The 26,605-nt window shown below is 45.4% G+C and overlaps 1 protein-coding gene across 5 annotated transcripts in view; it reads left to right on the forward strand.

Annotated features, from left to right (window-relative positions):
* The window catches only part of Usp10 (ubiquitin specific peptidase 10), an 88,921-nt gene that overhangs the window by 46,673 nt on the left and 15,643 nt on the right, over positions 1-26,605 (forward strand). For 3 of the 5 annotated variants that reach the window (XM_045135945.1, XM_045135961.1, XM_045135956.1), the window contains 4 exons: positions 2,666-2,726; positions 8,046-9,080; positions 25,470-25,561; positions 26,189-26,298. In XM_045135945.1, coding sequence (XP_044991880.1) covers positions 2,666-2,726; positions 8,046-9,080; positions 25,470-25,561; positions 26,189-26,298 — 1,298 coding nt within the window. The remainder of the gene's footprint in view (positions 1-2,665; positions 2,727-8,045; positions 9,081-25,469; positions 25,562-26,188; positions 26,299-26,605) is intronic. The other 2 variants (XM_045135952.1, XM_045135970.1) reach the window with 1 other exon arrangement.

Consider the following 26,605-nt stretch of genomic DNA (forward strand, 5'->3'; position numbering starts at 1 on the left):
GGGTCATTAGGCTTCACAGGCAAGTGCTTAACCCGCCCCCTTTTTTTTGTTTATTTTTATTTATTTGAGAGTGATAGAGAGAGAAAGAGGCAGATAGAGAGAGAGAGAGAGAATGGGCGCGCCAGGGCCTCCAGCCACTGCAAACCGAACTTCAGATGCGTGCGCCCCCTTGTGCATCTGGCTAACATGGGTCCTGGAGAATCGAGCCCTGAACCAGGGTCCTCAGGCTTCACAGGCAAGTGTTTAACCACTAAGCCATCTCTCCAGCCCCCTTTTTTGGTTTTTGATGTAGGGTCTTGATCTAGCCCAAGCTGACCTGGAATTCAATATGTAGTCTCAGGGTGGCCTTGAACTCACTGCAGTCCTTCTACCTCTGCCTCCCAAGTACTGGGATTAAAAGTGTGCGCCACCACACCTGACCTGTTTTTTCTTTTCTTCTTCCTCCTTTTATTTTTTATTTTTGGTGTTTTTGAGGCAGGATCTCTTCTAGCCCAGCCTGACCCCAAACTCAGTTTGTAATCCAGGCTGGCCACAAACTCATAATGCTTCTCCTACCTCATCCCCTAGAGTGCTGGAATTAAGGGTGTGTGCAACCACACCTGGCTCAGGGTGACTTAAGACGAGATCCGGCATGTTGAGGGTGATATAGTTGTAGACAGGGTGACTTAAAAAGGAACTTCTCTGGTGGAAATAAGTCAGCTTACTTACTCAGCATGATTGAATCCCAGTCATAGACACGTTACTAGTGCTCAGACATAAGGAGGAAATGCCGATTCTCTCCATCTGCCTCTTTCACTCTCAAATCAATAAAAATAACATTTCAAAAAATATTTATTTATTTGTAAGCAGGGAGAAAAAAGTATGTTTGTCAGGGCCTCTAGCTGCTGCAAACAAACTCCAGATGCATGCACCACTTTGTGCATCTGGTTTTACATGGGTATCTCCAGCCCCTCAGAACACTAAAAATTTATTTTTATTTTTTCATTATTTGTGTTTGTGTGCTTTGTGTATATGGGGGTGGGCTCTTGGGGCAGTCAGATGACAGCTTAAGGGTTGGCCCTTCCATTTCTGCCTCAGAGGATAGGTTATTGTCACTAGGGGGCACCCTGGTGTTGGTAATAGGAAAGAATAGGCATTCTATAGGGTTTCTTTCTGCAAGGGCCTTGCTTTGTGACTTCCTAGAGGCTGCTGTGCACATCTTCTTTGCGATGGTGCCGCAGCAGGATGGTTTTGTTGCTGCAGGTGCAGGGGAGTGCTGTGTGCTGGCTGGCTGGCTGCTCTCTGGGAATAGAGATAATGTGTCTCCAAGTCCTGAAGTTCCTTTCTAGTCACTGCTGTGTTTCCTTCTCCCTCCCTCCATCTTTCTCCTTCCCCTCTCCCTCTCTCCCTCCCTCCCTCCCTCCTTCACTCCATCCCTCCCTCCTTCACTCCCTCCCTCCCTCCTTCTCTCCCTCCCTCCCTTCCCCTAATGTCTGGGGCAGAACTTCCTGGATTATGTGTAGAGATAACCCTATCTCTGTTATTATTGAATTGGCCTGGTAAGAGTTCACTGGAGACATCATCTGAGGAAGCCACTAAAATAGCAGTCCCAAAGAGTAGTGACCATGAGAGCCATGTAGGGACTGCTGACCCTGGCAAATCTCAGCTTCCTCCAGGTCCTGGGTCTTTGTATTGTACTGCAGACCAGACTTGGAGAAATGCAGCACCAAATGTCCTGCCTTGAGGTCACAGTTTGTCTACTGACCTTTCCTCACACATGTCCATGTGATGCATTTCCAACTCTTAAATGTGAAATTGCTAGGAAGAAGAAACATTTCAGAGATTCACTCTACCTGCCTGCTTTTTACACTGGAGCCATCTTCACTCATGGACAGATGATGCTGGGATCTGACAACCTGTGGGAGGAAGAAATGTTACAGCATTTTAAATATTTATTTTAGAGAGTGAGGGGGCGCGGGGGGTGGGGGGAGAGAAAGTGGCATGCCCTGGTCTCAGCCATGGCAATTGAACTCCAGACGATTGCACCACTTAATGGGCATGTGCAGCTTTGTGCTTGCTTCACCTTTGTGTGTCTGGCTTATGTGGCATCTGGAGAGTCAAGCATGGATCCCTAGGCTTCATAGACAAGCTCCTTAACTGCTAAGTCATCTCTCCAGCCCCATTTTAAATATTTTTATTTATTTGAGAGAAAGATTGTGTGTTGTGTGTGTGTGGACAGAGAAAGAGAGGGAGCGAGCGAGGGAGGGAGGATGAATATGAATGAGAATGGGTACACCAGGGCTTCCAGCCACTACAAACAAATTACAGATGCATGTGCTACCTTGGGCATCTGTCTTATGTGGGAACTGGGGACTTGAAGCTGGGTTCTTGAGCTTCACAGGTAAGTGCCTTAACTACTAAGCCATCTCTCCATCTCTCCAAATGTTGTAGATTTTATTGCAGTGGGACATGTATCAGTTGAAGTTTGCAGTTAGGTTCAATGTATTTAATGATAAATATTTGAATGTATTCCTGGAGTGTCCCCTGTAGTCAGTGAAGGCCATCAGATGGGGCTGGATCTACACAAGCATGGCTCTGGTAATGGTATGAGGGTAGTGTTCAGTGGGGTGCTGTGTTAGTGTACAATATGTGTAAAGTGAAATTTGTGTTCTGATTCCTCATGCAGCTCCCTCCATACAGTGGGACAGCTCTATATGGCTCACAGGTTACAGATGGACTGCCCAATGGTAAGTTGGATTTTCTTTCTTTCATGACTGATTCTGGTCATATGTGCTGGATGGCCATGATGTCTGCATACACATCAAACACATTTTCCTACGAGTTTATACTTTTTTTTTTTTTTTTCCAGGTAGGGTCTTGCTCTAGCCCAGCTGATCTGGAACTCAGTATGTAGTCTCAGGCTGGTTTCAAACTCTTACCTGCTACCCTGGCCTCCCAAATGTATACCACCATGCCCAGCAGGGGGTGGGGAGGGAGAATGGTCACCCCAGGGTCTTCAGCCACTGCAAATGAACTTCAGATACTTGCGTCACTTTGTACATCTGGCTTTACATGGGGTACAGAGGAATGGAACCCAAGTCGTTAGGCTTTGTAAGCAAGCACCTTAACCACTAAGGCATCTCCCCAGTCTGGGTTCATACTTTCAAAGTTTTCTCTGTAGCCCAGGCAGGACTTGAAGTTTCAGTCTCTGCTTCAGCCTCCCCAGATAGCAGGCCTGCTCCACTGGGCAGGCTTGAAGCAACATTTATTTATTTATTTACTTATTTATTTGAGGTAGGGTCTCACTCCAGCCCAGGCTGATCACTGTGGAGTCTCAGGGTTGCCTTGAACTCACGGTGATCCTTCTATCTATGCCTCCCAGACGCTGGAATTAAAGGCATGCTCCACCATGCCTCACTATTATTTATTTATTGATTTGAAAGAGAGGGAGAGAAAATGAAAATGGGTGTGCCAGCCACCCTGTGCATCTGGCTTATGTGAGTACTGGGGAATCAAACTTGGTTCCTTAGGATTCGTAGGCAAGTATGTTAACTGCTAAGCCATCTCTAGCTCCCAGAACAGCATTTTCTTACAGCTCAGTGTTCTTTTTTCTTTTTAAATTTTTATTAACATTTTCCATGATTATAAAATATATCCCATGGTAATTCCCTCCCTCCCCACCCCCACACTTTCCCATTTGAAATTCCATTCTCCATCATATTACCTCCCCATTACAATCATTGTAATTACATATATACAATATCAACCTATTAAATATCCTCCCCTCTTCCTTTCTCTACCCTTTATTTCTCCTTTTTAACTTACTGGCCTCTGCTACTAAGTATTTTCATTCTCACGCAGAAGCCCAATCATCTGTAGCTAGGATCCACATATGAGAGAGAACATGTGGCGCTTGGCTTTCTGGGCCTGGGTTACCTCACTTAGTATAATCCTTTCCAGGTCCATCCATTTTTCTGCAAATTTCATAACTTCATTTTTCTTTACCGCTGAGTAGAACTCCATTGTATAAATGTGCCACATCTTCATTATCCACTCATCTGTTGATGGACATCTAGGCTGGTTCCATTTCCCAGCTATTATAAATTGCAGCTCAGTGTTCTTGCTGTGAACGCTAACATACTCAGTAACAGACTCACTCCGTGTGGCTGGATGTGCTTTGAAGTTTGTACTGTGCCTCCCAGTGCCAGACCCTCAAGGGCACCTGTCCTTCCTTAAGGAGCCTCATGCCACAGGTGTGTCAGTCCTTATAGCTGTGTGCTCAGGTTCCCAAGGGGCTTCTTTGGCTTGTGGCTGAGGCGCTCCCATGTTAGCGGCTAGGCTCTGAGTACAAGTGCTTTGTATAGCTAAGGGTGCCATAGACTTTTCTCACAGTCTGTGTTTGTGTCACAGTCTGTCCCAGGCCCAAGCCTTCAGGTCATAGCCTCACTTGGTCTTGTCCTGTTCGGGTGTCCAGCACTGGGCCCTGTGCTGGTTGCCTTATTGATGCACAACTGTCTCCTGTGTTGTGTAGCACCAGTGGTGAATGCTCCACAGGGCAGTCATCATAGATGCCTCCACAGGCTCAGTTCACACCAGACTGTTTTCAGTCAGCATCATTGTGAAGAGTTGCTGGCCTCCAAGAAACTGAAACAAAGACATTTTCTTTTTCTTTTTTTTTTTTAATTTTTATTAGCATTTTTTATGATTATAAAAAAATCCCGTGTTGAACCAAAGACATTTTCATTTGTTTGTTTATTTTTTTGAGGTAGGGTCTCACTCTAGCTCAGGCTGACCTGGAATTCACTATGTAGTCTCAGGATGGCCTTGAACTCATGATGATCCTCTTACCTCTGCCTGCTGGAATTAAAGACGTGTGCCCCCATGCTCTGCTTAAGGAAGACATGTTTTGGAGAGCAAGGGCTTGGATTTAGTTAGCTTTCATAGACTTGAGAATCTTTTCATTATGAGTGTCTTTATACATAAACTTGGAAAGACCAGCTCAGTAGTATTCAGAGTTACTTACCTGGGGCTGGAGGGTTGGCTCAGTTGTTGAAAGCACGGCTGCATAAACCTGAGCACCAGAGTTGGGACTTCTAGAAATCATGTAAAGTCACATGCAAGGAATGTACGTGTCTGCAATCCCAGGGCACCCACAGCAGTGGGGGTTGGAGTCAGGAGAATCTGGATGCCTGCCTGCTAATCTCGCATTGGCAGTGGCCCCTTTCAAACAAAGAGGGAAGGTAAGGACTGAATTCAGAGGTTGTCCTCTGGCTTCCACATGCACACTGTGGCATGCATGCATCCACACACAAAAGTGACTAATCTGAAAGTTGTAGCAGTTTTATAAAAAATTGGAGACCTTAAGGGAAAGGATGGGCTTAATAGCTTAGTGTAATTAATAAACAAAGGTCTGGGACCCCGGGGCTAGCAACTTGGCTTGCTGAGCTGCTGTTTTATCTGCTGGTGTCCAACTCCAGGCCCCTTGGTTCTGGGTCAGGAGATGGCCTTCCCCATTCTTACATAGTCCTTATGCTGCAGATGTGTCACTCTTGATAGTCTCCCCCCCCTCTCGCTCGCTCGCTCTCTCTCTCTCTCTCTCTCTCTCTCTTTGGTATTAGAGATTGAACCCAGGGCATTGTGTATGCTAGGCAGTGACTCATACAGATCCACCTGCCCATCCCCCCCCCCCCCCGCGCGCCTTCCTTTTGCATGGTCATCCTTGTGTGTTTGTGTTAGTCTGAGAAAATACAAACTCCCAGAGAAGGGACCTTGCATTCCTGGCCTGGGAGGCCTCCCACCCTTGACTCATGGAATGGGAGCATGTGTACTAAACAGAGCTCACCTTGAAATACTCTGCCTTAGGATGTCTTTTTTCTTTTCTTTTTAACCTGAGGGTGTTCCTTTACAAGCCTGTTGCTGACAAGATCTCATTGTTAAGGTTCTGTCTTCCCAGTTTCTTGTCTGACCTGTCTGTCACATTTGCAGGCCTCCCCCTACCTCCACCTGACAGATGGGGCTCCTTCTGTCCCAGCATTCTACTGTATAGGCTATACATGCCTATTGTGAGCATGCGTGATAAGAGGACCTCTCTGTCTGGGAATCTGCTTCAGCCTTGTGGTCATGGCACTGTGTTGAGTAAATGGTTGTAACATTTTGAAGCAATTTTGTTCATGGCACATGACATTCTAGAATATTTTATGCTCTGATAAGATTAAGAACTGAGAATCAGTCTTGGATAAGCTTCACACCACAGAGGCAAGTAATTTTTAATGGGTTTTCATCATGGCCTCTTTCTTTAGGCGCCCTGCTTTCAATCCATGTGTCCTTCTTAAAAATATTACAGAGTAAATGAGGCCTGGAAGCAAAGTGGATAGTTAGTTTCTCTTTGGTGATGACTTTCAAGGTAAGGAAACAAAATAACTCTTCAGTGGCCAGCGATAATCAGTTGTAAACTGCCATGCTTTTCTAAGCACTGGCTTGGTGTTTTGGGCAGGATGGCACTCTGTCCCTGCCTTATTTGCAGTGAAGGCATTCTGAACAGCAGGCTGTGTTTAGGTCCCTGTCTTCTTGCCTCCCACAAATTAGCAGATCATTAGCCTCTTTCTAGGCTTGTTCCCCACACCCCAAATACTTTAGTTGCCAGGCATGGTGGCACTTTTCATCCCAGCTCTTGGGAGGCAGAAGTAGGAGGCTTGCCATGAGTTCGAGGCCACCCTGAGACAACATAGTGAATCCCAGGTCGGCCTGGGCTAGAGTGACTCTACCTTGAAAAACCAAAACCAAAACAAACAAAACCAGAATACTTCTCTTGAAATGGAGGGCTTGGAAAATATTGCCCCCTTCTACGAGACTTAAAGGTATGTGACCCTTTGTTAATTTCAACTCGGCCAAATATGAGGCAACATTGATGGTCCATGTCTGGTAAAAAGCACAGCTGATTCTAATAACCTCATGTCAGAGACAGGAAAAGTGTGCATCCCAGCATGCACAGGCTTGCTGTGTAGGTTGTGGTTAACTGGGAGGAGTACATATTGGAGACTTCCCAAAGTAAACTTTTGAAGTTCACAGTGGGCAGGGTGTGGTGGTATTTACCTGTAATCCCAGCACTGGGGAAGCAGAGGCAGAAAGATCTTCACATGTTGGATGTTAGCCTGGACTACACGTCAAGATCTTGTTTCCAAAAGCCACCCTTCTCCACCCCACCCCTCTTAGAAAAGGCCCACTACCCTAACTTAATCTTGTAATGTTTTTGGAAGTGGCACCTCCACCTGTGAGTTCATTCAGTGTGAATCCATGTACAGGTTAGTCATGCCCATTCATGTAAGGGCTGTTGCCTGGTCCAGAGACCAAAAGAAGGACATGGGGGTGGGGTACACATGGGACTTGGAACAGCTTACTGTAAAGGTCTTTTGCCACTGCAGATGAATGCCATATGCATGCACTACATTTTGTGTTTGTTTATGTGTGTGCTTGGGAATTGAACCTAGGCTGGCAGGCTTTACAAGCAAGTGCCTTTAACTACAAAGACATCTCCTCAGCCCCACACATGTTTTTTAATTTCTATTTGAAAGGTTTTCTTAGCTGCCCAGAGAATTGAAGGACAAGCTTCTGTTTTCATGTCTTCAGTTAAATATAGTTTTATGAACATTATTTCAGCAGATTATTCAGGACAGAAATGAAATATGCCATAGCTGTGTTAATAAGGAAAAGCAGCTGGGGCCTATAGAGTGAGTTCCAGGTCAGTTGGGCTACAATGATACCCTACGTGAGAAAATAAATGAAGGGCTGGCGTTTTAGCTCAGTTGTTAGAATGTTTGGCTAGCATGCTTGCAGTTCGATCTCTAGCACTGCATAAACCTGGTGGCACATGCCTATAATCTCAGCACTGGGGAGGTGGAGACAGGAGGATTTGGGCCTCAAGGTCTTGACTACATAGTGAGTTTGAGGCCAGCCTGGGCTGTATGAGGCATGTTTCATGGAGGGAGGCGTTGGTCATTACCGTACTTCTATAGTTTGTAGATCTGTGCTTCTGGCTGGTGGAATACTTACTGGTCATTGTTTCTAAGCAGGACAAGACCGTCGGAGAATTGAGTTTGGTGTTAATGAAGTAATTGAACCCAGTGATGCTTTGCCGAGAACCCCCAGCTACAGTATTTCAAGCACATTGAATCCTCAGGCCCCTGAATTTATTCTTGGTTGTACAACTTCCCAGAAGACCACTGCTGGCCTAGATAAAGAAGTGAACTGCAGTTCCATCGACAGCCAGTGCCCAGGCTCTGCCCTTGCTTTGGATAGCAGTTCTAATGTGGAGGCAGATATCTTAGAAAATGATGGTGTCTCGGGTGGACTTGGACAAAGGGAGCGTAAAAAGAAGAAAAAGCGGCCTCCTGGATATTACAGTTACCTGAAAGATGGTGGTGACGAGAGCATTTCCCCAGAAGCCCTGGTCAATGGTCATGCCACTTCAGCAGTTGCAAACAGCATGGGTGCAGAGGATGCAGAGTTCATTGCCGATGTGCTTCCCTCAGTTACGCCCAGGACTTGTGACAGCCCTCAGAACTCCATGAACTTCATCAGTGATGCTGTGCCTGACAGTCCTTTCTCCCGAGCACTTGATGGTGATGCCAGGACTGCAGGGCTGCCTGAGGGCTGCCATGGGACCGACTTGGAGCAACCTTGCCTCCCTGCAGACAGCCTGCTAAGGACAGCTTTGGCACAGCCCTTTGCTGGCACCGATACTACTGAGAACCTTGTCATTGCTAATGGAAAAATACTTGAATCTTTGGGCGAGGGCACAGCTGCCAATGGGATAGAGTTGCACACAGTGGACAGTGTAGACTTGGACCCTTCAAAGTCTGAGAGTTCCTCACCTCCTGCTGAAAGCGCAGTCTCAGTGTCGGGCGCCATTCCCATTAGCCAGCCTGCCAAGTCTTGGGCCAGCCTCTTCCATGATTCTAAGCCCTCTTCCTCCTCGCCCATGGCATATGTGGAAACTAAGTGTTCCCCTCCTGTCCCATCTCCCCTGGCCTCTGAACAGCGGGTAGAAGTCAAAGAAGGGCTGGTTCCAGTCTCAGAGGATCCTGTAGCCATAAAGATTGCAGGTACAGTCGCTCAGACCAGGCTGCAAAATGACATGTTGCAGTTGGGGCTCCCCATGCTGCTGGTGGATTGTAACCATAGCTGTGGGAGTTGACCTGGGTGGCCAGTGGACGATTTAAGGAATGTTGTCTATTAACATTATCTAAGAGTATATAACTATATAGAAACAGAAGTGGGAGGAGAGGTGCCATACCTTTATGTTACATAGAAAAAAATCCTCCATGTCCTTGACTCCTTTCCTACTGACAAATTCCATTTCTTACCTGTTCATATAATGCCACTCTACTGTTTGGATGTATAATCACCTGTTATGTGTGTAGCTGGTGTGCACTTTAGCTGTGGCAGCCCCGGTTGGCACTCACTCTGTACTACTCTTTCTTTTCTATGTGAAGATGTAAGAAGGCATTTTGTGAATAACAGAGGGGTTTTGTTTAAGCTTTTAATGACTTTGAGTAGATTTTACTTAGAGTTGTAGCAAACCAGGATCAATGAGTTCACTGCAAAGTTAACATTTTCTTTTAATTCACAATAAAAATATAATGCAATGCATTTCACAGGCTGTATTTAAAGTGAACATGACAGGAACTGCCTGGTCAAGTAGACTGAAGACACCATGTGTATAGCCCAGGCTGCCCTTGTGAAGTTGAAGGCAGCCTGGGCTACATAGCAAGTCTCTGTCTCAAAAACAAAACAAAGGGAATATTTTCTTGCTTATAAAAATATATTATTTTGATCTCTGATCACTTGGGAACTTCCAGCTGAGGGTGAGTTTTTCCCTAGGCTGGCTCTGCCAGGAGGGACCCTAGCCCTTACTCTCTGCTTGGGTTCTTTATCCCCTCCAGCTCCCCACGTCACAGGAGCTCCTTGAACTTTTTTTTTTCTTTCCACGTTTTCCCCCCTAAGATCTTCATGTGGGATCTCTAGCCATGTGGGTGCTTTTCCTTGGCTCTGTACTTCCCTCAATAAATATAATAATAATATTAAATAAATAATAATAATAATAAATAATAAATATATTATTATTATTATTATTATGGGATGGTAATGTGACTCAGTTGGTAGAGTGCTTACCTAGCATGCATGAGGCCCTGAGTTTAATCTCCAGTACCTCATAAACCCAGCATGGTAGCTCACACATGTATCCTAGCACTTGGGAGGTAGAGGCAAGGAAGATCAGGAGTTCAAAGTCATCAGCTACACAGCATGTTCAGAGCCAACCTGAGTTACACCTTGTGTTTAAATAATCTTGGTGTTGTAAAGTCTTTTAAAAAGTGTTTAAAATGAGAAAGCTGATAGGTTAAACATTTTATTTGTTTTTGATAGAGATTCTCACCACATATTATCCTTTGCCAGCCTTGAACTTGCTGTGTAGCTGTTATCAAGGTGGAGATCCTCTTGCTTCTATCTGGTATTACAGGTGTATACCACCAGCCCTCTGGCTTCCACTTTGTGTTTTCACAAGGCAGGTGACCCCTCTCCTCTCTTCTCTTCACCATGCCTGGCCCAATTTTTTTGCTGTATTGAATGTATTTCTGTTAGTGTGTGTCCACTGCAAGGCAGTCCGCCCCTGTGTAGAGATCTAGAGCTGAGTTGATCTTTAGCTTGTAGGAAGCCCTGCCCTCATTTGAAGGTGTGTGTTCTGAGTCAGGTCAAGAGCTTCACGAAGGAAAGCCTCCACACCTGGGGGAAGTTTCTCACTTTCTACCTAAAAATAATGAGAAAGAAGGCTTGGAGCTGCAGAACATTCACACAGACCTGAGGCAGGGAGGTAGAAGGAAGGAGAGAAATGGAGAAGGGGCAGAGAATACAGGCTTTACTTTATTTTTTATTTTGTCACCTGGAACTCAAGTCAGCCCTCCAATATCAGCCTCTCGAGTGCTGGGGTTAAAGGTGTGTGCCTCTATGCCTGGCTTGACCAAACAGTGTGGTTTTCAGATAGTGGTGGGGTAGGTGTGTAGCTTCTCACTGTCTCTCTGCAGCCTAAGGAGTTTCTTTAATCCTTAGGGACCTCCACTCAGGTAAAGCTGGATGCTTGGCTTCCACACAGAAAAGAATTTTAGGAAGAACCAGTATGAAACAGAGTTGGAGTTTATTAAATAAAATAAAAGGCACATAGAGAAAGAAGGCTGTGTACCCCAGAGCATGAATCGGGGGTTCTCAAAGGAGAGCTGCACTGAAGTGTCTCAGTACTAGCTAGCTATACTGTTTTGGTGGCTCTCAAGTTAAGTCTTCAAAACTTGCTAAAAAAACTCCCCCCCTGCTTTTTAAAGATATATATTTAGCTGGGTGAGGTGGTACATGCCTTTAATGCTAGCACTTGGGAGGCAGAAGTAGGAGAACCTCTGTGAGTTCGAGGCCACCCTGAGACTACATAGTGAATTCCAGATCAGCCTGGGCTAGAGCAAGAAACCACCTCGAAAAACAGCAAGTGTGTGTGTGTGTGTGTGTGTGTGTGTGTGTGTGTGTACATGTGTGGGTGGGATTACAATCTAACAAAATGAAACAAGAGCCCTAGGGCTACATGGGGTCAGGGTGTGTCCTTTCTGTACAGGGTTTCTGATGAAAGCCCTAGAGAACTGCAGGTTTACATCTAGGAGAGGAGAAGGCCATGAGCATGGTCCATCTCTATGACAGCATTCTTTGAGACATGCCTGTATAGCTGTCCTGTTGTGTCCTTGTTGCATCGTTCACAGCGGACATTGCTCATTGTGTTGGAATTCTTGATTCTCAGGTGGAAAGGAGCTTCAGTCAGACTGTGGAGCAAGGGACTTCTTTCTTTTCCCATGTTCCCATGACTTTCCCCATCTTTTATCCTGCCTCAGTTTGTTCTGTTTTGCTTTGTACTGTGTGTGTTGAAATCCATTGGCTACCTTATAAATGGGAGGGACACTGCTGCATGGTCCCCAGAATTATTTCTATAGGGGCTCTTAGGAATGCTTATCCCCAGCAGATGGATTTTCTTAACCCTGTTTTTATCAGGCCAGTCATAAGGATAGGTTACAATTATCTGAGCTAAAATAATCCTTTCAGAAGCCCCCACTGCTCCCAGTACACAGTGTAGTGGAGGCCTATTGTCCTCATCAGGAGGGCTCACGTGATGTGCTGTGACTTGGAAGCCTTTTCTCCTTGTCATGTCATGTTCTCCTGCTTTCAGATTTACTTATAAAAATCATAAAATAGGGTTGTAGAGATGGTTCAGTAGATAAGAGCTCTTCCTGTGCAAGCACGAGGGCCTGAGGAGGAGTGACAGTTTCATCCCCAGGACCCACATAAACAGCTGGGTGTGGCCACATGCATTTGTAACTTCAGTTCCATAGGGATGTGGAGACTGGAGAATCATCAGAGCTTGCCACAAACTGCAAGCTCTGGGATTACTAAGAGTTTCCGGCTCAAATAAGAACAGGTGGAGAGTGATAGAGCAGGGCACCTGGCATTCTGCTCTGGCCACCACAGTCAGGTGCATGACATGCCATAAGGGGACATTATGTGCGTGTGTGTCGTGCCTGGCTGAGCCACTTAATTTTTTAAAACATTATTTTTATTAATTTATTTACAAGCAGAAACCAGAGAGAGAAAGAGAGAGAGAATGAATACACCAGGGCCTTCTGCTACTGCAAACGAACTCCAGATGCATGTGCCACCTTGTGCATCTGGTTTTACATGGGTACTGGGAAATTGAACCTGGGTCTTTTGGCTTTGCCAGCAAGTGCCTTAACCACTAAGCCATCTCTCCAGCCCAGTCACTTAATTTTTATATAACTTGAAGTAAAATACAAACTCAGAAGGCAAATCAATTGTAAAAGAATACAAATTACATATGCCTTTTTTTTTTTTTTACTTGCAGGGTCTCATTCTAGCCCAGCCTGACTAGGTGCTCACTTTGTAGCCCAGGTTAGCCTCGAATTCATAGCAGTTCTACCTTAATCTCTCAAGTGCTGGATTAAAGGGGTACACCAACACACCTGGCTTTGCATTTGTGTTTTGAAATGAAATAGCACCCACTCAATGACTCCTGAGACCACCTGTCTGTCTACTTTCATGGTGGCAGGGTCATTTTCTCAATGAACATTGTCAACCTTCTGTTCTTGTTTTTCAATGAGTTAGTTTATTGCAAGCAACAGGAGAGAAAGAGCTGTTCTTTTTAATTGTGAGCATATTTAAGAATAGGAAACACGAGGATGATCATGTCAACAGGTGCTTTACAGTTTTTCCCTGACATTGAAAGAAGTCTGCATGTAAACCACACAGTCTGCGAGGGCCAACTGTGTTGTAGTGGCTGGTTCATGTCACTCTCTGAGGGATTTTGACAATTTTTCTGTAGAAATTAAATTACTGAGCCAAGAAACTTAAATATCTGTAGTTTGTTGACAGAACAGCCCCTGCACACTGCATTCAGGGGTCAGTGTGACAAGTGCACGCAGTATAGAGGTGTCTGCGGCTGTCCCCCTCCATCAGCACAGGCACTTGGGGCAGACGTATAAGGCATTGGGCACTGAACATATCCGTGCTCCTGATGGACACCTGGTCATCCTGGGTTCTGCTAAGGAGCATATGACATGCCCTAAACTAAGCTGTCAAAATGCTTTCTAAGCACCCGGCTTTGCGTGGTGCATCTTAAAATCCGCCATCAGCATGGCTTTAATGGAGGGTGAATAACTAAACAAGGGCAGAGAGAGACTGGGCCAGGTGCAAAGAAAACTTCAGCCTAAAACTAGGTAGACTGAGGTTCTTTAAAAAATTTTAATGTCAACTTCCATAAATAAAGATTATAAATCATGATCATGATTCTCTCTTACCTTTTTTCTCCCCCTCCCAAATTCTCCCTCTATTTTATCTGTTCTTTTCAACTAGTCTCTGCTTTTTTTTTTTTTTTTTTGAGGTATTGTCTTGCTGTAGCCCAGGCTGACCCAGAATTCAGGCTGGCCTTGAACTCACAATGATCTTCCTACCTCTGCCTCTCAAGTGGTGGGATTAAAGTTGTGTGCCACCATACCTAGCAACTCCTGCTTTTTTTTTTTTCTTTCAAGAAGCAATGTTTATGTCTTGTTTTCTGAGCTGTACTATGGTTGTGTATGATAATAATGACAATATTGTAAGCATTCCTCCCCTTCCTTTGACTCTTAAATTCTATCTGCCACCTTTTCTGCAGTGGTCCCTTGAGCCTTGGATGGTGTGATAGAGATGTCTCAATACTGAATACTCCACTGTCGCTTCTCAACACTTTGATGAGTTTTGAATCTTCCTGTGGTTACCACCATCTGAGCAGAGAAGCTTCTTCTCTAACCAGAAGTGAGAGTACTCGTAATATTTGGGCATACACATAAACACTTAGAGGGTTGTTTGGTGGGCAGAGTAAATGCATTTAGCCAGACACAACAGTAGTGTACACCTAGGGCTTATGAGCTCCCAAGCCATAGGTTTTTCTTTTTAAAAAATATTTTATTTTTATTTATTTAAATGAGAGAGAGAGAGAATGGGTATACCTGGGCCTCCAACTGATGCAGACAACCACCAGACACATGTGCCACCTTGTGCATCTGACTTATGTGTGTCCTGGGGAATTGAATCTGGTTCAGGCTGGCCTTAAACTCAGCAATTCTACTTCAGCCTCCTGAGTGCTAGGATTAAAGAAGTGTAGGTATTAAAGGCCTGTGCTACCACACTGAGCACCATAGGAATTGGTACATTTGGCTTGACTTGTCAGTCATAAAGCTTGTGGGGCCCATTGCTGGTTAAGACCATTGATGACTTTTCTCCCCCTACAGGCTGTGTAGCTCTTCCAGCATCATGACAGCTGTTCCACAGGGAGGAGGCTTCCAGCTCAGCTCCAGCTTGATCTCTCAGTGACCTACAGCCCAAGTGTGTGCAGTCTTTAGCAATTAGGTCTTATCATCTAGTTCTGGTGGGCAGCCAAGAGCCTTAGCAATAGCCTGTATTATTTTGGCGGCTTCAAGGGCCCTGACCAACACCTTGCTGGAAGTTATTACCCCTTGTACTGAAATTTTTCTAATAACAATCTGTGGTTTCTGAGCACAGTGTTATCTACCTCCATAGGATATTTCTGCCCAAACTCTTCGTTTTTTAATATATATTATTAGTTAAGAAGTAGGTTTCCATATGGCTTATTCATAACATCTTAATTTTTTTTTTTTTTATTGAGGTAGGGTCTCGCTGTAGCTCAAGCTGACCTGGAATTCACTATGTTCTCTCAGGGTGGCAATGAACTCACAGAAATCCTCTTACCTCTGCCTCCTGAGTGCTGGGATTAAAGGTGTGCACCACCACGTCCAGCAACCTCTTTAATTTTGATGAACCTTACTTCCACCCCTTCCTCTCTTCCATTCCCTCCCCTGACCCTGTTTCACCCCTGGTATTTTGCCCCTCTACTTACGAATTTACTATACCCTCCCCTTTCCTTCCTGCCTCATAGCCTCTTTCTAGCTTCCTGCCCTCTAGTACTGACTTTCACTTCAATTCACATATAAATCCATACATTTGAAGCTAGGAACCACAAACAAGAGAGAACATGGACCTGGGTTACCTCACTTAGTACAGTTGTTTTCAGATCCATTTCCCTGAAAATTTCAAAATTTTCACTTTTTGCCGGTTATGGTGGTGCACACCTTTAATCCCAGCACTCGGGAGGCAGAGGTAGGAGGATTGCCGTGAGGCTCCATAGTGAATTCCAAGTCAGCCTGGCCTAGAGTGAGACCCTACCTCAAAAAACCAAAAGTAATTTTTTTTTATTTCACTTTTCTATACAGCTGAATACAACTCCATTGTGTAAATGTACCACATTTTTACTATCCACTCATCTTTTGATGGATATCTAGGCTGGTTCCATTTCCTATCCATTGTGAACAGAGCAGCAATGAACATGGATGAGCGGGTATCTCTATAGTAATGAGTAGAGTCTTTAGGGCATTTGTCAATGAGTTGTATAGCTGGGTTATATGGTAATTCTATTTTTAAAACTTTTTTATTGACAACTTCTATAATCATATGCAATAAATTGATAATTTCCTCCCTTCACTGGGTAATTCTATTTTTAGCTGTCTCAGGAACCTCTACACTGATTTCCATAATGGCTATACCAGTTTATATTCCTACCAACGATGAAGAAAGGTTCCTCTTTCCCATACCATTGCTAGAATTTCTTGTTACTTAGTTTCTTTATGATAGCCATCTTGTGCACCTGGCTTATGTGGGTTCTGGGGAATTGAACCTAGGTCCTTTGGCTTTGCAAGCAAGTGCCCTAACTTCTAGGCCATCTCTCCAGCCCTCACACTGGAATTTTTTAAAAATGTATGAGAGAGGGGCTGGAGAGATGGCTTAGCAGTTAAGCGCTTGCCTGTGAAGCCTAAGGACCTCGGTTCGAGGCTTGGTTCCCCAGGACCCACGTTAGCCAGATGCACAAGGGGGTGCACGCATCTGGAGTTCGTTTGCAGTGGCTAGAAGCCCTGGCGCGCTCTCTCTCTCTCTCTCTCTCTCTCTCTCTCTCTCTCTCTCCCTCTTTCTGTCTGTCACTCTCAAATATTAATAAATAAAAACAAAAAAATTTTTAAAAAATGTATGTGAGAGCCGGGTGTGGTGGCGCACGCCTTTAATCCCGGGAGGCAGAGGTGGGAGGATCACTGTGAGTTCAAGGCCACCCTGGAGCTACAGAGTGAGTTCCAGGTCAGCCTGGACCGAGTGAGACCCTACCTTGAAAAACAAAAAACAAAACAAAACAAAAAAAAGTATGTGTGAGAGAGAATTGGCGTGCCAGGGCTTCCAGCCTCTGCAATCCGCATCTTAACTGCTAAGCCATCTCTAGCCCTGCCATTGGAGTTTTGATGGGGATTACATTACATCTGTAGATTGCTTTTACATTTTCACAATATTGATTCTTCCAATCCATGAACATGGGATGTTTCCCATTTCCTAGTGTCTTCTGCAGTTTCTCTCTTGAGTGTTTCAAGCTTTCATTGTAGAAATCCTTCCTTGGTTACTTTTATTCCAAGGTAGTTTCTCTCCCTTTCTATCTTCCCTCCCTTCCTCCCTTTCTTTCCACTTGAGAATAAACTGAGGTTTTGGACAATTGTCTAGCTATCTGCTATTCCATACCAGTTGCTGGGAAGTAACCAGCCATGTAAATGGTGTGTGTCTGGAAGAATGAATGCCATGTTCATGTGAATTTTAAATGCAAATGGGAATGCATCCAGAAGCTGCTTGGTGGAATATCAGTCACCGTCATGCTTGCTGTTGAAATCATGAAGTTGCAAAGGTGTGGCTAGCGTAGCATGCCCTCCTGGAAAGCTGGGGGGTCCTTGGTAGGACCTTGCTTGCAGATGGGGCGTTCAGCCCATGGTGAGGCCTTGCTGTGCTGGTTCTGTGCAGAGCTGACTGGAGACTTGGTGGAATTGTTTTGGTCACATTACTGTCTTCTCTGCCGTGCTCTTCCCATGTGATGAGAGTAAGGAAAAGCAAACATGGCCAACTTGTGGACAGTTGGAGAAAGGTGATAGGAAAGTAGGTCAGCTACACAGGAATGTGGGTCAGGCCAGTTAGTTATTGGAGTTCAAAAGTCAAGGAGTGTTATGCACCTGGCTTTGTAAAAAATATGTTTTTATTTATGTATTTATTTGCAAGGAAGGAGGGAGACAGTATGAGAATGAGCATGCCAGGGCCTTCACCACTGCAAACGAACTCCAGGTTCTTGCACCACTTGGTGCATCTGGACTTATATGGGCACTGGGGAATCGAACCCAGATCATTAAGCTTTGAAGGCAAGTGCCCTAACTGCTGAGCCTTTTCTCCAGCCATACCCCTGGCTTTTTAAATTTTAAAATATTTTATTTATTTGAGAGAGAGTCAGTTAAAAGGAGAATGGGCATGCCAGGGCCTCCGGCCATTGCAAACGTACTCCAGACATATGTGCCACCTTGTGCATCTGCCTTGCATAGGTCCTGGGGATGCGAACATAGGTCTTCTGGCTTTGCAGGCAAGCGTCTTAACCACTAAGCCATCTATCTCTCCAAAGCCCCTTGGCTTTTTATTTTTGTGAGGTTTTTTTTTTTTTTTCTTTTTTTCTTTTGAGGTAAGGTCTCACTCTTTAGCCCAAGCTGACTTGGAATTCACTATGTAGTCTTAGGGTGGCCTTGAACTCATGGCGATCCACCTACCTCTTCCTCCCAAGTGCTGGAATTAAAGGCGTGCACCACTGTGCCTGGCTTTGTTTTTTTTTGAGGCAGGCTTACGTGGAACACATTCTGGAGCTCAGGCTGACCTCAAACTTGCAATGATCCTCCTACCTCAGCCTCCTGAGAGCAGGGATTAAAGGTATGTGCCACCGTGCCTGGTTTACACCTGGCTATTTAAATGGATTTTGAACAGTAGTATGACCTTCAGGTACTCATTTTACAAATCTTCATTTGTGAAACCAGATACAGAAAAAGATGTGTATGAATAATTTTAGCTTGACATAAAACTCCCAGTGCTGAGTGTTAAGTGTTTCACTGAGTCACCTCAAGAGCCACGTGAACTGTGTGTGTCTTGAGATGAAGGAAGGGTGGTGGGAAGCAGCTTGCTTTCTCTAGTGTCTGCATATTGCCTAAGAAAGCTGAACTCAGTTCAGCCTTTTAATGTTCGTGCCTTTACAAAAGCAGAGACACTGGTTTCAGTTTTGTATTTTTAATGAGTCATTTTGGCATTTCTTCCCTTTCCACAAACACTGTTTTGAGCAGCCCCACTAACTCTTATGAGAAAGATGGTTAGGGGTGATGTTTCCAAGGTTGACTCTGGATGGCACCAGCACTTAGGAGTTCAACGCTTCTGGGGTCTTTGTTGTCACAGATTTTGACTTTGCCCCAAGAGAAGATGAAATGGCTTACTCAGTGGTAGCCACAAGCAATCAGAAACCCGGCTTGCTGTCCTGTGTCCCTATCCTTGTTTTGATTCTTTCATAATTGAAGTACTTAGTGGGTTAGGCCAGGAGTCGAGGTGGTCTCCTGCCTTCTTCCCTCACTGTGTAGTGCAAGTTTTGTTTTGTGGCTGTGGTGTCACTTTGGGAAGCTGGCTTACTGCACAGCAGGGTTCAGAATGGGAACTTGGGATGTTTCAGACATTTGGATCTTGGGGGAAAGTCCTATACAAAAAGATACTTCAAGCTGCGCGTGGTGGCACATGCCTTTAATCCCAGCACTCAGGAGGCAAGAGGTAGGAGGATCATTGAGAATTCAAGGCCACCCTGAGACTACATAGTGAATTGCAGGTCAGCTTGAGCTAGAGTGAGACCCTGCCTCAAAAAAAAAAAAAAAGAAAAAGAAAAAGAAAAAAGAAAAAAAAAGATTCTTAATTCTGAAATGGAACTTTGTATATACCCCAAATGTTCAAAAGTTTAAGTTTTTTTTTTCATTATGGAGTCTCAGGGTGGCCTTGAACTCACAGCAATCCTCCTACCTCTGCCTCCTGAGTGCTGGGATTAAAGGCATGCGCCACCACACCTGGTTTAGAAGTTCAAGTTTTTAATTTGTTTCTTCTTGGGATGTTAAATGCTATTTTCTCGAACCCTTGCATATATTTTCCTTTCTCTTCTCTCATTTATATTGCTGCTGAATTTTCCAGTAAGGGCTGTGGAGTGGCTGCTTCATGCTAAGCATGGCCCACATGTCCCTTCACCTTGTCACTGTCTTCCCTCCAGGCATATAGCCCTGGCTTCTGCTCCAGAGAAGAGTGACAAGAGCATTCTAGGGTTGCAGGTGAATGAAGTGGCAGAACAGATGTGGCTCAGGCCATCCTGGGTCTTGTTTGTGGTTGAGCTCTTGCCCCTAGTGTCTGGTCCAAAGCCTTCTGTGCTAACTGTGCTCTGAAATTTCTTTGGACCATTTCTAGCAGCTGGAATGTATTTGTATGGTCAAGCCAACACATGGGATCTCTCCACGTTTAGTGTTTGCATGACGGTCTGGTGAGTCCATGTTTGCACATGAGCACTTGGGGCCAGCAGGACTTGCTGGCCTTGAGAGTAGTTGGAGGCATAAGATAAGAAAGGAACAAACAGGGACAAGAGAAGCTGTTCTTTGCAGAGGGGTGTTGGGGAAGGCCAATGAGGAAAGACTTTATGCAGATAATAGGGATGGCTGCAGCAGAGCAAGGAGAGAGGGCCATGAAGTCCTCTATCACACATGGACGTGGAGTTCTGTTCAGAACTGCAGTGTGCAGGCCTTGTTTTCAAAGAGCTTCATATCCAGGGAGAGATTTGCCACCTGCACAGGGCAATGGTGCCTGCTGCTGGGAACAGACCATGCAGGAACCTTAGGAGACACTGTCTTAGAAAGCAGGTCTTGTGGTCATATAAGGTGTGAATAAACAGATTGTTGGAAGAATGAGGAAATACATGGATTTTTCCAGTCCACATCCTGTCCTGTCAGTTTGCTGTTGTACTGAACAAGCCACTAGGTGACGGACGGTAAGAGACGAGTTTGGCATTTTGGAGAGGAAACAGTAAAACCACAGTGGCACCAGTCCATGGCTCATGTAACCATGTGCGGGGAAGGGCAGGTGTGGAGACCGCCTGCACACAAGGCTGCCCATGGCAATGTTGGAGAGGCGTATCTCTGTAATTGGCTTCAGGTTGGCTGTGTTCTTAGGTTCCACAGGGCTCTCTTGTGGCTCACAGCTCCCTTAAGGTGACAAAAGGGACTTGTCCGCTGGCAGCTCATAGTTGTGCTCTTGAGCATGGCAGGAGTCGTGTCACGGGCTCTACCAGAGGTTGTGGCTTTGGAGTTGTGGAGAACAGTGGGCACTAGGAGAGTTCTACCTAGATTCCGACACCTGGTTCAGGTTGGTTCTGTGAAGAACGAGTGAATGCCACACGCCCTGCCCCTGCTTCCTTGTGCACCTTCATGTGACCCTAGAAGACTTTGCCTCCGTGTCATCATGTCATCGCCCACCCAGAAACTTCAGTGTGCCCTGCCCACCCTCCGACCTAGTTCTTCTCCCCTGTGGTCCTCCACTGGGCTCCCGCTGAGCAGTCAGTCCACTTTTGGGTGTTGCTTGTTTGTGCCATCAGAGCACACACTTTCCACCTTGAACCTGAGGGGCCCATGTGTATTATTGTGGGAGTATAAAAATGTGACTCACTAATTACTTGAGTATAACACACCATTCATAATGTCATTTTAGTACCTCCCGCTGACCCAAGATTGGAGTCACTATTGTGTTACTACACAGACAGCCTGGCCATTCCCACCACCTGTCTTCTGGGATCTACTCATCCCTAGTTCTCCTGGTCTGCCCAGCCTCCAGCTGCCCTCTCAGTGTTTCTACAGACTATAGAGGGGTGAAGTGTGTTCTGTACCCCCTGCAGTGTGTGGTGCTCCCAGCAGGGACAGCAAATTCCTCACCATAGTCTAGGAGCTGGTTAGTGTGGAGCAGGGCCACAGCTCACTCATTGGCTAGGGCACAGCAGCTGTCTATCAGTCAACTAAAGGTAACATTTCATTTAACACAGACCCCTGTGATGGGAAGACAGCAGTGATCATGTCAGAACATAATACTGATTGTTGTTAGATATAAAGCACCATTGCAGAGGCTGGGAAGACAGCTCAGTGGTTGCTTGCAAAGAAAGCTCAGGTTCAGTTCCCAAGCCACCTATGCAAGCTAGATCCAGAAAGTGGTGCACACCTGTGGTGTTTGTAGCAGTAAAGAGGCCTTGGTGTAAGTGTGCATACACATATGTGCAAATAAATAAAACAATCTAAAATATTATGGAAAGAATGTGGGTGCAGTAAACTTGGATGTTGGTGTTTATTTGAACACACACAGGCTTGGTTAATTACACTGGATAGTCACTGTTACATGGACCATGCTGGAAACTAGGTTTTTGTGATGATGTAGCTCAAAGCAGATATGAAAATCCTGCATGTAAATATGATGGGAAAGGAGGTGCCTGGCACCTTGGAGTAAAGGGGTTTTTAAGTGGAGCCCTCTATACAGTGGAGAGAAAAGTGTGGCCACCAGAGTCAGGTAGATTAAGGTATCTGTTCAGTTCATTGACCAGATCGCAGTTTCCCCATCTGTAAATTAAGTCCCTCTTTATTGGGTCACTGTGGTAATAACTCACTGCTCATGAGGTCTTAGCACAGATCTTCCCGGGGTTCAGTTCTGTTACTCACTCAGGGCCCAGGTCTGTACCTTGTTTGCTGAGAGAACCCCACAGGCTCAGTCTAACTGGATGGTTCTGGGGACTCTTAATTCTTGCTCCAGAAAAGGAGAGCTAGGTGAAGGCATCCTGTCTTCCTCAGCTAGAAGGAGAGGGAGGGGCGTGGGGGTCATTCGAACTGGCAAGCCGTCAGTTGGCTTGCGCAGGAGGAGCCAGGGACTTCCAGCACAAGTGTGTTTCCAAATAAAGACTTGTTTGGTGGTCCTTAGATTGTGATACTGTGTAGAGAAAAGGAGGCAATGGGTTATATATGGCCACAGAGCTCTCCCTGTGAGCTCACAGGCAGATTAAACTCAGTTTCCTTCCAGTGTAAAGCAGTCAGTGGTGGTATGCTTCCAGAGGGCCAAGTCCAGTCAGAGAGCATTGAATTGGGAGTCACAGATGGCAGCTATTACTGTTAATCGGATTCGTAATGGGGCATGGAGAGACTGCCTTATCTTGTAGGGTTTTTGTTTTATTTTTCTTGGGCAGGGTCGCACTCTACCCCAGGCTGACCTGAATTAGCCCAGATCTCCTACCTCAGCTTCCCCAGTGCTGGCATTAAAGGCTATGCTACCACACCCAGCCTTTAAGGTTTCCCTCCCTTGGTTTGTTTTTGTTTTTGTTTTTGTTTCTTGAGGTAAGATCTTACTGTAGCGCAGGCTGACCTGGAATTCCCTATGTACTCTTGGGTGGCCTCGAACTCACGGTAATCCTCTTACCTCTGCCTCCCGAGTGCTGGGATTAAAGGTGTGTGCCGCCACGCCTGGCTCCCTCCCTTGTTTTTAAAAATATTGTTTAAATATTTTATTTATTTGAGAGAGAAAGAGAGAGACAGATAGAAATTGGGCATGCCAGGGCCTCTATAGCCACTGGCAAACAAACTGCATATACATGCACTACCTTGTGCATCTGGCTTTATGTGGGTACTGGGGAATTGAACTGGGTCATTTGGCTTTGCCAGCATGTTCCTTAACCACTAAGCCATCTCTCCAGCCCTCCTTTTTTTTTTTTTTTAAAAAAAATTATTTATTTTATTTATTTGAGAGAAAGAGGGATATTGAGAAAATTGTTGTGCCAGGGCCTCAAGCCACTGCAAAGGAACTCCAGATGCATGCACCACCCTGTGAATCTGGCTTACATGGATACTGAGGAATCAAACCTGGGTCCTTAGGCTTCACAGGCAAGTGTTAGGAGCCGTGCAGACGCTATTACAAGCTGGCGCCGGTTTCTGGCCTCTTATTGGTCACAGCTGGTGTAAATCAAGCACAGTGCGCATGCTCCAACCCGTCGTGGGCCGATGCTAATGAGGCATCCAGAAAGTAACCAATCACTGGTGGCCACATATCCGCAGTTGACCAATCATTTGTGGGTAAGCAGCCTAAAACCCTATATAAACAGTTGCCTTTCGTGGTTCTGGGTCTTCGCGTCTTCGCATTTAGCAGTTTGGCAGTCCCCAATAAAGTGTGTTCAGAAGAATCCTGATTGTGGCGTCCTCCTTGCTGGTGAGGCGGGCGTGACAAATGGTGCCGAAACCCCGGGAATTGAAGAACATCTTGCACCAGCGAAGACCCCTGTTTTAAGGAGGATTCAGAACTGACACACGGGACGGACGGATCCGGACTTTTTTCTGAGAGGTATGCTGCCCTGGGAGGTTGATGCTATTGTTGTGATTTTCTTCTTGCCCTGTGTGCTCATTAAAGTGAAAGAGGGCCAGAGGACTTTAGCGGAACATCAGGACAGTATGTCAGAAACAGAAAAAAGGGAACAAAAAGGAAAACAGAATAAAAGGAAGGAAGAAGAAAAAAAAAAAAAAAAAAAGTCCGGATCCGTCCGTCCCGTGTGTCAGTTCTGAATCCTCCTTAAAACAGGGGTCTTCGCTGGTGCAAGATGTTCTTCAATTCCCGGGGTTTCGGCACCACTTGTCACGCCCACCTCACCAGCAAGGAGGACGCCACAATCAGGATTCTTCTGAACACACTTTATTGGGGACTGCCAAACTGCTAAATGCGAAGACGCGAAGACCCAGAACCACGAAAGGCAACTGTTTATATAGGGTTTTAGGCTGCTTACCCACAAATGATTGGTCAACTGCGGATATGTGGCCATCAGTGATTGGTTACTTTCTGGATGCCTCATTAGCATCGGCCCACGACGGGTTGGAGCATGCGCACTGTGCTTGATTTACACCAGCTGTGACCAATAAGAGGCCAGAAACCGGCGCCAGCTTGTAATAGCGTCTGCACGGCTCCTAACAGGCAAGCACCTTAACCATTAAGCCATCTCTCCAACCCCTCCTTTTTGTCTCATATATAAGACAGAGTCTCATACAGCCTAGGCCTGCCTTGAACTAATATAAGTTGAGAGTAGCTTTAAACTCCTGATTCTTTTGCTTCCACCTTCCAAATAGTGAGACTTCAAAATTTTTCAGATAATGATGATAATGCAATTCTGGTGGTTGTGAAATAAGCTTGCTTAGAAATGGAGCAAGGAGTTGCTGCTGTGTGTAGAGCTGAATTGAATTTCTGATAGAATCACAGTGATTAGTAAGGAGGCATTTGCCACCCCAAGAAGTGTCCTTTCTCACTGTGTAGCCCTGGAGCCTTGGCTGTGATGTGCTGGTCTTGTGTTACTTGCTTGGGTTCTGGGATGGAGGAGGCATGGTTCTCTTCCTCACAAGCCTGGTGTCTGTGGGACCTTGTTCAAAACCCTGTGTTTGCCAGCTGTATCCTCTCCTGCCACTGTATTGTTTTACATTTTTCTGGCAACTGTGTTTCCTTGTATATGCCCACAGAATGTTGGTGTTTGTAGGAAAATATTAGCTTGAAAGAGGAAAATTTCATCATTATATAACAGACTTGATATTGAACCAAATGAAGTTTTAATGATGAGAATTTTATTTAGACATGTACTTTATTGAGGTGATTTTAAAAACATTTATATATTTGCAAGCAGAGAGAGAGGGAAGAGAGACAGACAGGATGGGCATACCAGGGCTTCCAGCTGCTATAAACGAACTCCAGAAGCAAGCACACCTTGTGCATCTGGCTTTAAATGGGCACTGGGGAATCGAACCCAGGTCATTAGGCTTTGCAGGCAAGTGCCTTAACTGCTAAGCCATCTCTCCAGCTCCTATTGAAGGGATTTTTAACACTCCAGACGAGAAGCTGTGAATAGAAGTTTCTGACCATGTGCTTCTTCCCTCTTCCAGAGTTGCTGGAGAATGTGACCCTAGTCCATAAGCCAGTGTCGCTGCAACCCCGTGGGCTGATCAATAAAGGGAACTGGTGCTACATTAATGCCGTATCCTTCCACGCATGCCACGTCTGGCTGCTTTGGGTGTGTTTGCCTTAGGGCTGCCTCATGAAACTGAGTCCAGAAACTGGGCTCTTTGCCCCATAGACAATGATATTCCTGATCCCAGCTTCTCCCCAACACTCCCTGTGAAAGCTGGCCTGTGACTGACAGAATCAGGCAGGTTTTATTCTCATTGGAGTAGTCCTAAATAATGACAGCACCTAGAATGGGAAGTTTTATCCAACTGATGTGATCTTAGGTGCACTCGGTTCTTGACCATGAGCCTGGCTGCACCTGGGATCCCGACAGGGCTGTGTCCACACCAGTCTCCTCCTCATTCACCCTGCGCTTCTCATGTTTGCACAGCTGAGTAGTCAGTGACCCTGGATTACTCAGGTTAATGTGCTCTTTTTTTTTTTTTTTTTTTTTTTCCGAGGTAGGGTCCCACTCTAGCCCAGGTTGACCTGGAGTTCATTATGGAGTCTCAGGCTGGCCTTGAACCCATGGTGATCCTCCTTCTGCCTCCATAGTGCTGGGATTAAAGGTGTGCACTGTCATGCTTGGCTTGATGTGCTTTTGTATTGAACCCGTGTCTGTTGCATTTCCTTTACACTTCCTTACTGCCACATTCAGACCCTGCAGGCATTGGTGGCTTGCCCTCCAATGTACCACCTGATGAAGTTCATTCCTCTCTACTCAAAAGTGCAAAGGCCTTGCACGTCAACACCCATGATAGATAGCTTGTAAGTAACACAAAAATGCTGGGGTGGGAGGAGGTGGGGAGCCTCTCCCTGTGAGGATTGGCATTTGAATCACTGGGCAAAGCAAGCACTCCCTTGAGCCATACCCCAGCCCAGATGTCTTGATTTCCTACAGACTAGTGCGTGGAGTATGTTAAAGAATTGGAGTATATTAATCTCTATTCTCAAATTCAGCAGAAAACACTGTAGTGGTTTTTTTTTTCTTTCTTTCCTTCTTTCTTTTTTTTTTGTTTTTTTGAGGTAGGGTCTCACTCTAGCCCAGGCTGACCTGGAATTCACTATGTATTCT

This window comes from Jaculus jaculus, chromosome 1 (genome assembly GCF_020740685.1).
Source record: "Jaculus jaculus isolate mJacJac1 chromosome 1, mJacJac1.mat.Y.cur, whole genome shotgun sequence".
Taxonomy (NCBI): domain Eukaryota; kingdom Metazoa; phylum Chordata; class Mammalia; order Rodentia; family Dipodidae; genus Jaculus; species Jaculus jaculus.